At 41.2% G+C, this 10,965-nt stretch overlaps 1 protein-coding gene across 1 annotated transcript in view; it reads left to right on the top strand.

Annotated features, from left to right (window-relative positions):
- TMEM129 (transmembrane protein 129, E3 ubiquitin protein ligase) overlaps window positions 1-5,997 on the top strand; it is a 19,056-nt gene extending 13,059 nt beyond the window's left edge. Inside the window, 1 exon segment of the mRNA XM_009882567.1 lies at window positions 5,368-5,997. Within this exon segment, the coding sequence (XP_009880869.1) occupies window positions 5,368-5,616 (249 nt within the window). The 3' untranslated portion in view covers window positions 5,617-5,997.
- The last annotated feature ends 4,968 nt before the right edge of the window (window positions 5,998-10,965 follow it).

Here is a 10,965-nt window from a genome sequence, read left to right as displayed (position 1 = left end):
TCTAAGCAACCTGATCTAGTTGAAGATGTCCCCATCATTGCAGGGGGGGTTGGAGTACATGACCTTTAAAGATCCCTTCCAACCCAAACCATTCTGTGATTCATATCGGTGCAGAAGGGTAGTGGTATGAGGGCAATTATGGACTAGTAATAGAATTTGGACTCTGAAGTTTCCAGCAAGAGAAGGTTGCTCACTGTCATTTGAAGCGGGCTTTATTTACATCTGTGGACATTGTACATATATTCACAAGCCAAGCAAGAGCTATTGTAAAATCTTAGTTGACTGTAAATAAACTGGTTTGGCTTTTTTTCCTAAGGCAGGGGCTGGGCCCCAATGATGAGTGAAGGAGAGAGGTGGGAGGCAACTGACAGTATGTAGGGATGAAAAGGGGCTCGGTAGCATAATCTGTCATAGCTAGGATATATCCACCTAGCGCTAATATGATATTTAGCTCCATTGAGCTATAGTGGGTGAATGCTTATAGCCCCGAGGAAGGCTAATAAAAGTAAGGTTTTTTTTATCCTTCTCCTGCAGTGACACCATAAAAAAACCATATCTTTTAGATGCAGTACCACCATCCAGGGATGAGTAGCAGCCTAGAGGGTGGTAGTTAATGTAGCAATGTTCAAGGATAGTGACCGTAGAAGGGGCAGTGTTTGCAGTTAACTTTCTATAGTCTATGGTTAAGCGCCACCTCCCGACTGTTTTTGTTTTTTTTAACTGGCCATACTGGGGAATTGTATGGGGCGTGCGTTTAGGAGATAATGTGTCTTTTTTTCTTGGTCACCTGCGACCTCCTCTGCTATACCCGTCCGGGCATCAGCTGAGCTAGGATATTGAGGGAAGTTAGTTATTTTTGAGTCAGGCAGCGTGGGTGCAGCTCACAGTAAGTGAGCTACACTGGTTCACTGACACCCACCGGTAGCTGCTAATTTTCACTCACCAAACCAAGGACACTCTGAGCAGCCAAAAGACCAAACACTACTGTTAGGCAATTTCCATCAAAGCCTAACATATTTTCTTTCCCTGAAACTACTGCTAATTGGTGCCTTGATAGCCTTTTCTGCCCTGGCAATAAAAAGTTTACGTGAGCTATGGGGCATGTTTTACTTTTGCAGGCAAATCTTGTTATTTTTAACCCTCCATTGACCGGGCTTAACATAAGTTATTTGAGCATGCAAACTTGAGATTATTGAAATTTGAGCTCCTGTGTCAATTAAGAAATTTACTAGCTGTCTTTGGGGGCCGATTGGGACATAAAAGTGATGGTTGTCTATGTTATCCCATTGATAAGTTGCAGTCCTCCAGACAGGCATTCCAAGTTGCCATCCAGGACTTACTCTTTTTTTGATTTCAAGGTTTGCAGTTCCTCCCTGAGAGGTCTGAAAGTGTCTTCGGGAGCAGACGGCTGTTTGGCTAGTTCTGGATTCCTTAATGCTCCTTGGTTTTGGAAAGCCTTGATCAGACTGAACATAGTCCTCATTGGTTGGTCCTGTATGGCTACCTGAGGTATGCCTAGTCCTAAGGCTTTTCTCCATAGTTCATTATGGCTTTTTTGGGTGCCTGCTACCTCAACAGGGGTTTTATGAGGTCAAGAAAGGTGTCAGGGGTTCTGGGAAGTCTGTTTTACTTGCCAGAGCTGTCTGCTTCAGCTCAGCATTGCCCAGTTGGTGTCGGTTTGTCCCACCCCATCTCTCAACCATGACTGACAAGGCTGTGCAGCCATTCTGCCCATGTGGGGATGGATCAGAGGCAGAGTTGGCTGTTCTCACCCTCCTGAGTGTTATACTCTGTATTTTGTCCTATTTTGTCCCTTTTTGCAATGAGGTACAGTTTTAAGATAGTAGGGGCTCCCCCTATCAGTGGTTTCATGGCTTGAGGGTCTACAGGGGCAGTGGTAGGGTAATTGCCACGTACAACCCTGTCGTTTATAGCCTGAAGGCAGGCTGCTTTTGGATCACTTAATGATCTTATAGGTATAGCAGTGGGCTCCCCTCTATCCCAAGGGTCTATGCCCCCTACCCAATACGCCACTCGTCACGTGATACTGTGGCTTAGTGTTAGGTTCTGGTCCCTTGTTCAAGAATGCTCCTGGTCCCCAAAAGCCATCAGCTTCACCTTGATCTAACATAATACAGTCTCCTTCAGTTAAGCAGACACTCCACAGATACTCAAGTCTCGCCCTCACCAGACTTCCACTCATATTTTTCTTGCAGATTGGCGAGCTGAAGGTAGTCCTATAGAATGGTCCTTGTAGTGTTTCTCTGGTTGCCCCCTTAGGTCCAGCAGATGCCTTAGTTTTAATATTAGGGGCTACCTTAAATTCTGATTCATCTCATTCACTCTCCTCAAAGTTCTTGATCGGGGTCCTCCCAAATATCTCCATCCCAGTCTTCCAGGGATATGATTAGTTTACAGATTTTTACAGGATCGAGGGGGTTTGGGGCCCAGGTAATCATGAGTTGTACTTTATCCTCTACCCTCCTTCATTTTCTTTTTCCTCCCCAGCTGTTTCAGCAATCGGTCACTTTGCAGAGATAAGAGCATTTCTCATCGCTTTCTTTGTTTCACCTCATCTTGTAACATTTACATTTCCCTATTCCTCATAGTGACAGGCTGCTTCCAAACATGTTCCCAACATTTTGCATATTACTCCCTTTTCTTTAGCGTCTTTCACATTCCCTCTTGAGGTTTAACTGTTCCTCTATCCTACTCCAATTATCCCAATTTTCACATGCCCTGTCTTCTGAAAATTTCAGTGAAGGGTTAACTTCATGCCTTTGTAAGCGACCAGTGACTGAACTCACCATCCTGCTGTGCCAATTTTAGTCTTGTGAATTATTAAGAGAAGTTGTGGTGTTAACCAGAAGGTTTTATTAAACAATAATTATTAAATAATTATTATTAAATGGTAATTAAACAGTAATCAAACAGTAGTTAAATGGCAGTCAAACACTCTACTACATACTACACTTCTAATAATCAGGCTAGTTGGTAAGCAGTATGCTTTAGATCTAGTATAAAATGTTGCTTACCTCGCTGCAGATAACAGATGCTGGGTATGGGATCTCTTGACCTCGAGGAGTAACCTTGAGAGGGATCCTACCCAAGGGGTGATCACTGCCACACAGCCCACTGCCCTGCAGGAGAGCTCAGGGGGGCTACAGATACTTATAGTGTAAAGTGAGTGACTCATTGTCAAACTGCCCTTTGGTGAGGGTATGCAGCTGTAGCAGTTTTAGTTTCGTCTTGTTCCAGCTCAGGCTGCCACTGTGACCTCCTCATAAGACATAGCCTAAATTCCTTACCTTCCTGAGAAGATATGATGCTGTTCACTCAGGGTGGTGGGTGCAGCCATCACGAGGCCTCACCTTCCATTTCACTAAATAAGTAATAAATGTAGTTCTGGCTGCTCCTTCTTTTCCTTCTGTGGGGAGACGAACTGTATTGTGAGCATTACATTTTTGAGACATGAGAAATAGCATAGTGGAAGAAAGTCCCCTAAAATAATTTCCATAAAAATTGCGCTTGAAAACATTGGGAAATGACGAGGTTATGTTTCCAGAGTTTCTAGGGAGCTAGAATCACAGCTGTTATTACTGTTCTTTAGGCAGTTTGTTCCATTGCATCCTGCTTTTCTAGACAGCCAGGTTTTGCTGGATCTTCTGCTGAAAAAAAATCATGATTCTTAATTGGGGCTTGCTTTAATTGTAAGTATCGCCCCTGGAGTGCTTCCTTCAGTAATATTCGCAGAGACCTGGACATTATTATACTTGTGCTGCAATCATTAAGTGTGACTAGAGCACTGTTCAATGTAGCAGAGGTAACTAATTAATCTAGTCCTGGTAACCTTACAGTGAGTCTGTGTCAGACGTTCCAGCTAATGAGCGAGTACTTGGTATCTTTGGTAGTGTCGTGCAGCTTATATGGTGTCTTCACTGTATGGTTACATGAACTAGCTAAAATAAAACGGGATCAGATAAGTCTGCACATAATGGGATTGTGCATTCTGATTTTAGTGCCAGCGTATAGAGAAAAGAGATGTTCAAAATAAAGAGAAGATACCATTCATTTGAGAGAGTTGCTTTCTTGCAGGGCTTTCATTTTGTGACACATTTAAGTGTCAGCTGAGCTACTGGATTTTGGCTTGACATTGAATGATAAATAACATCAGAAATTATGATATGAACATTAAAAATACAACATGGGGTTTTTCCCTATTCTGTAGCTCCATGACTAAGTTGTAAAAGTTAGTTAACCTTTCTGTGCTAGAGTTTTTCCAGCCTAAATACTAAGATAAGCCCTAATTTCACAAGTTAAAGCTGGTACAGCTTTTGAAAGAAGCAGTCCTGCTTCATGCACTCTCCTCATCCCCCTGTTGACACAAGACTGTCCGCTGTGAACATGGGTGGGGGACATAATCAAGGTGAAAAGAGGCAAGGAAAGATGAGTAATTTTCATCTCGATCTGCTCCACAGTCAAGCTGCCAGCCTGGTTGAATAGGCACTTGAGCTGACAAGGGAAGAGACACTGGAGGCTGTAACCAGAGACCCTGCTTTTTGTGACCGCGATCGCAGTATGAATAGGATTCAGGTCTCCATGCCTGTTCAGTGTGCTGTCTCTTGAACTTTGTCAAGTTCTTGGAGAGCTTTGGCTAGAAGACACGTGGGAAATGCTAATTATTGTTTATTAATTGTAAAACACTTCATAGCAAGATGATAGCCGTATATGCAACTGCAAGTTCATGTGGCATAATTAATGGTGGAGAAATATCAATTATTCCAATATTATCCAAGAAAAATTAAGCAAATTCCTGGTCTTTCAAGATGAGTGCCCATTGTGTTTAGTAGAGCCCCAATTTCCTCTGTTATTTACATCTCTTACTTACAAAGATGGAAGATAGGAACAGCCATTTGCTGTAATAAGTGGTAAGAACTGTTTGCTTTATTTATTTTCCTTGCTTTATAATGGTATCTTTTTTTGAAAAATAGTATGTCTGAATGGTAAAGATGGCTGCTTGCTTACCTTGCTCTGGCTGCTGTGCCCTGGAAGCAGGTGGAGCTCTTCAGACAGAGACAGAACATTTATTTTCAGTACTTTTTGTTTAATCAGTCTCATGCAGCAGTTCTGGGTTTTCTGTTTAAAAAGATACTTTGTTGAATTTCATTAGAGGTTGTTCTAATAAAACATGGCTCTGGAGATTGAAACCATTTACTGTCTTCTCCTGGGGCAGTTCTGCCTTGAGGCTCTGCCCAACTCAGGTTCCTGCTATGCTTACAAGAAGGTAATTTTCTAAAAGCCTTTGAAGAGCAGTAACAGAAACCATTCTGTGCAGTTCATAATTTTGACGTGTTTCTCCTCCTTTAGGAGCTGGAGCCATGCATAGGGTGTATGCAGACTATCGCTAACATCAAGCTCGTCAAGAACTGCCAGGAGCCCAACGAAGGGGAATGCCAGCAATGCTACTGTCGTCCCATGTGGTGCCTCACCTGCATGGGCAAATGGTTCGCCAGCCGACAGGATCAGCAGCACCCAGAGACATGGTTGTCGAGCCAAGTGCCTTGTCCGACTTGCCGAGCCAAATTTTGCATTTTAGATGTTTGCATAATACGATGAATAATACTTTGGTATGTTTTAACTTTTTAAATTGGAATGTATTTCATAATGGATTTGGTTAAAAGACCTGTTTGATTTCTTTGAGATGTTACATTCTACAGGGGTACAAAATCCAAAGCTTTCTTTTACAGTGTTGAAAACAGATGTAAATCTTTTCGGTTCCTCTCCACTTTTACCAGTATCTTTGGTTTTTATTCACCAGATGTCAGTTTCTGGATTATTATTTTTTAAGACATATTTTGCTTTCTTATGTCTTGGATGGAATAAGTGTATCCCTCTATATTTGCAGTACTGTTCTCTTTTCAAGTTTTAATGTAGGTTAAATTCATTAATTTTTTCAATTTAACTTGCGGTTTGATTCTTTACTAAAGGGCTAACTGAGAAAATTACATTGATTAGACTTCATTGATACTTTTGTTCTTCTTTAATCCATTCCTAAAGTTCTTACTAGTCTTTGCAAGTGTTTACCAAACAAGTAGACCAGTTGTGTTCCTCCTGCTGGTCCCCTCCACTTAGAAAGGGAATCAGTTTCTGTAGGCTAAGGAATTTAATCCCTGAAGATGTACAACTCCCATAGGGACCTTTTATTCCATTAATCTGCCTTTAGTTTATTTTTTGATAGACGTATTTATTTCAGACAACAGAAGGATTCAGAAACATACCCCATTTACCTACACTGCTAATGCTATGCATCGTTAAATCTGTTGGTTTCCAGGAGCCACATTGCTTGGAAACTTGCTTGGGGTTTCGGTGCTTTTTAGGTGGTGGGTTTTTTTATACATTTGAAGGGAGTGCAGCAAACATCTAAACTGTCTAAATACTCTGAAAGAATGCTGAGCTATTTCAAAGCCCGTGAGCTTTTTCTTTCCCCTGAGAGAGATGTCAGTATCACAGAGGTACAAGTTGCCATGGTAGATGCCCCAAGAATGACCACCGTTAATGAAAGTATTTCAGGCTTGCGATTCAAAGACTGATCATGAGCTGTACTTGCGGTTTTAATATTCATAGGGTACTGATGCACACTTCTTGATCTGATCTGTATCAGAATATTTTGCTTCTACTAAAATCAAAGCATTTTCCATACATTTAAGAAAGCTCTACTCCTAGACCTAAGGGTAGTGCTTGGTGTTCTAGCTGTGCATCACACCCTTCCATCAACGTTTATTTGGCATACAGCTTGGTGGAAAGCCTCGAGCTGTTGGAGAACATGTGTTTGAGTTCTTACACGGACCTGTGCACCACAGAGGCTGAGCTGCAGGTATTTGTGTGCTTGGGTTGTCCATCTTAGAGGGGTATTAACTTCAGGCAGACAGGTGGGTCAAAAAGCCAGAGAACGGAAGACTTCAGTGCTTTGGTCTAGGAGAATAAAAGACGTAATACCTCCCACCTGTATAATCAGAAGGATCTTATCAGTAATTCGCTCGCGTAGCTGCCATGCCAACGGTTAACTGAAAGCATCTTGATTACCATGATAGGCAGAACTGCTTTGGGCAGGAATAGGTGACAGGATGTTAAAAACGGTACAAGTACTGGAATCAGAACCATGAAAGATTTCACTAGCCTCCGCTTAGCTACCGGTTGCGTGGCCAATGCACCGAACTGCAGTTAGAGCCTGCCAGCCAGGAAATGGTTACAAATGTCACTGCAAGCCGTGAGAGAGATAAGGAATTGAGAACAGATTTAACAGCATTATTTGAGAACTGACATATATGTTATATTGTTGGTGTTGGGTTCTTTTTTTGGGCTTTTTTAATAATATGCACTTACAAAAGTCCACTGTTTGGGTTTAAGGTTACTAATTGCTTGAGCATATCTCAGTTGTTATATATACAACATTTACTATGCAGTTATCTGTACTATGAGCATATCTCAGTTGTTATATATACATTTACTATGCAGTTATCTGTACTGCCTATTAATAAGGGTGATTGCATAAGCCAACGCAGGCAGGATGCAGAACAACCACAAAACCACAGATGAAAGGCAAAGAGCAAATTTAATCTCGATACCTCGCAGACCAGGGGATCTCTGAAGCAGCAACCGTGCAGAAGCGTGCAAGCAGGGGACGCAGGCACTGCGGAGTGAGAGAGTCCTTGTTAGCAAGAGAGTGAGAGCACAGACTTGCTGTTCCTGCCGTATTTCAAGGGTTCAAGCAGGCAGTTTTTCACTCTGCTTTGATCTTCTTCAACAAAGCAGTAGTCGTCTCATGTATGCCAGATAAGGTGTCCCTGAGTCCATCACAGGCTTACGGTATGTAAGTGCAGATGTTCTACTTGTGAGCACATTAAGGCTGAACAATGATTAGTGTGATACATGTGTTCTCCAGTTGCCCAAGTGTGAGTCATTCCTCACCAATCTTCTATTACTTTCCCACAGTGATTATTCTGGTTTTCATTACCTATTGTTTTGGATTGTATGGAGTGAAAGGTTGACACCGAGACTGGATTTGTCTCTCTTTCCCAAAGAGATTTTAAGTGGCGTGTCCCTCTTCATCTGAATGGGATTAAATTGAGTTCTTGAGTTTCAGGCAGATTTGTTAACAAGTCTGAAAATGAATAAAAACTCAAGGAGCTGATCAGTGATTGAATTTAAAATATTTTCCAATACTTCTGTGGGAAAGTTATTTGGAAGTTTGAAATGGTATCTGCAGGATTTTTTAACCTTTGGAAGATTCTTACAGGGCTGGGTGGTGTCATCTGACATGCACCTCCTCATTACACAGCAGCCTTTACAAATAAGCATTTTGTACCATTTACTTCTGGAAAGTTTACATAATGTGGCACAGATGAAAGGGATGTTGTCCTTCAAATAGTTGCAGAAGAGAGGGTAGGATTTTGGAGTTGGGGTTTTGGCACTGACAGTCATTCAACTCTTTTCCTGTTTGGAATAAAAATATTTATTCTAAAGATGTGTGAAGTTAAAATCCTAAAGGCTGTGAGAAACTTAGATAATAGATACATGTAGTTGCAGATGGTTTTATCCAAGAAAAGCAGGTCAGTTGCCAATAGCATCTCATGTAATAAGAGCTTTAGTCTCCTAACTGCTCGTGCAGTGAAGTTGTTCTTTACAGAAATCTACTTCAAATTGATCGGAAGTTTTCATTTCAGTGGAACTGCTTTTATTCATCTTACTTCTGTTGCCAATATAACAGTATGACAAAGTAATTGTCATAAATGTATAATACTCGTGCATCTTTTAATGGTAGCGCTCTATCCACAGAAGTGCCTCTTAGAAAACTTAGTAATAATTACCAAAATAAAATTACGATTTATGTTAATAATAGTGTCTGGCTTAAATTCCTTAAAACAAGCATTTTTTTTCCCCCAAGCTAAATTCTCAAAGTAATCTGGCATGCCTCCAAAGTTTGTAAGCTTCTTAAAGGCTACCTTAGACAACCAACTTGTTAAAAATCCGTATGACGTGTTCTTCTTAGAGTCAATAGAAGGAGAAACCGTGACCTCTCCCTGCACAGTCATTTGATATCTCATTTATCTTGAATAAATCACTGAACATGAAAATAACAGAGTACAAAAATAGGCATTTGTCTTTGTGATAGCTTCAGGTCATCATCCAAAGAACCACGCGCACATACAGGGCTGTTTCTAGAGATCTGTTTGCAGTAAAAAGAAATACATTGCCTCACACCGAATCTTGATATGTTTCTTAAACATAAGGATGGGGTTTAGTCTTTTTACAGCACTTTTCTAAGAAAATGAAGCAAGCAGTATGATGGGATAAAATATTTACTTAAAGAATTTTCTTGAATTATTAGGGATTTCACGTTGCGTTTTCAGCTGTGTGTATGCTTTTCCACATCTCTGACTTCTGGGTAGGCAATGTTAGTAATCGGAGGTACGTTATATAAATGTAATGTCATTACAGTAAGACAATCTATATGTGGGTGCACAGTGTCAGTGTAAATAACCCATATGTATGTATACATGTATAGCCCAAAGTTCCTTCTGTGCTGCATCTGAACAGTTGTTTCTGAAAACAGGGGCTGTGGCTGTATTATTTCCATAGTTGTGTTATTTCTGTAATTGTAACATTCCAGAAAATATTGGCAAAATGTGTTATCTGTTGATTTTTTAGGTTAAAATAATTTGCTAGCCCAAAAAAAGGCATTTTGTCCAAGCAGGATGTATTTTGAATCCATGATATGAATGCAGTTGTTTACGATGAGGCTTGCCATAACTTGAAACCAAAATACCAGGTTATTATGTGATTTCTTCAGTATGAATATTTTTATTATGTTGAAACTTGGTAGACTGCAGCTATGTACCATTCCAGTCAGGCTAAACCTCAATAAGGCATAACTGACAAAAAGTTCTGAGTGCTATTTCTTAAGAAATGTTGACTTTTGAGATATTTAGGGAGTTGAGATGTAAATATTCAAGCTCTTACATGCATTACAAGACATTTTCTCCCAAAGATATACCACAGGGTTTGGTTGTGTTTTCTTTTTTTTTTTTTTTACCTAGATAGCTTACCTATTTTAAAACAGACAGTATTATTTGGATAGCCTTTAAAGAAAAGGCTTAATGAATACATGTAGTTAATCTTAAAACTCTCTGAAGAGCTGAATAAAAATACAATTAATTTTATGTGAGACTTCTGGTTTTCATTTTGAAGTTATGCTTACCGGTTAAAAATTTATGTGGGTGGAAATCAGTCTGACTGATCTGTATATAATGTTCTAGCTGAGAACATGTGAATACAAAGATGACTTAAATTGTCCTGAAGGTGCACATGGTAATTCCTTCTTTGATCAATTTTCCTACTATAACCTAAATGCAGAGGGTTGCATAAATGAAAGGAGGTGTGTAAAATATATGTGTGTATCCCAGGGGGAAAAAAAACCAAAACCAAACACACCCACAAATACTTTCCGTAGCTAGCAGGAGGGAAGGAGTGACACTGGATGCCATGCAATCACCAAGGACGATGACTAGAAATTAGTCTTTCCAGGGGAGCACCGGCACGTAGCAACGATGCACCCTGTATAAAACAGTTTTGTTTTTTTATTGCGGCGTTGCTGAGGTGCGTTACCGAGCGGAGGCAGCCGGAGGTGGTCCTGCATCCCCTCAGTGGCCCCCCTGAAGTGGGGGACACGTTTCCCTGGAGCGTGCACTGGAGCACCCACCAGCCCCCTTCGCTGAGCTGGTTTACCTCGCCGCGGCCAGCAGGCGACTGACTCGGCCCAAACCGAGCCCTTGGCTAACGACCGAGGTAACGCTGCGGTGCCGGGCCGGGGTTTTCGCCGCATTAGCCAGCGGAACGGCGAGAGCGAGGGGTAGGCCGTGAGGGAAACGCTGCCCTTGGATTGAGGAGAGCAGCGCCCTGCGGCCT

The sequence above is a fragment of the Charadrius vociferus genome, unplaced genomic scaffold (assembly GCF_000708025.1).
Source record: "Charadrius vociferus isolate BGI_N301 unplaced genomic scaffold, ASM70802v2 scaffold213, whole genome shotgun sequence".
NCBI lineage: Eukaryota > Metazoa > Chordata > Aves > Charadriiformes > Charadriidae > Charadrius > Charadrius vociferus.
The sequence above is the reverse complement of the archived record's forward strand: the minus strand, read 5'-3'. Positions and strand labels throughout refer to the sequence as shown.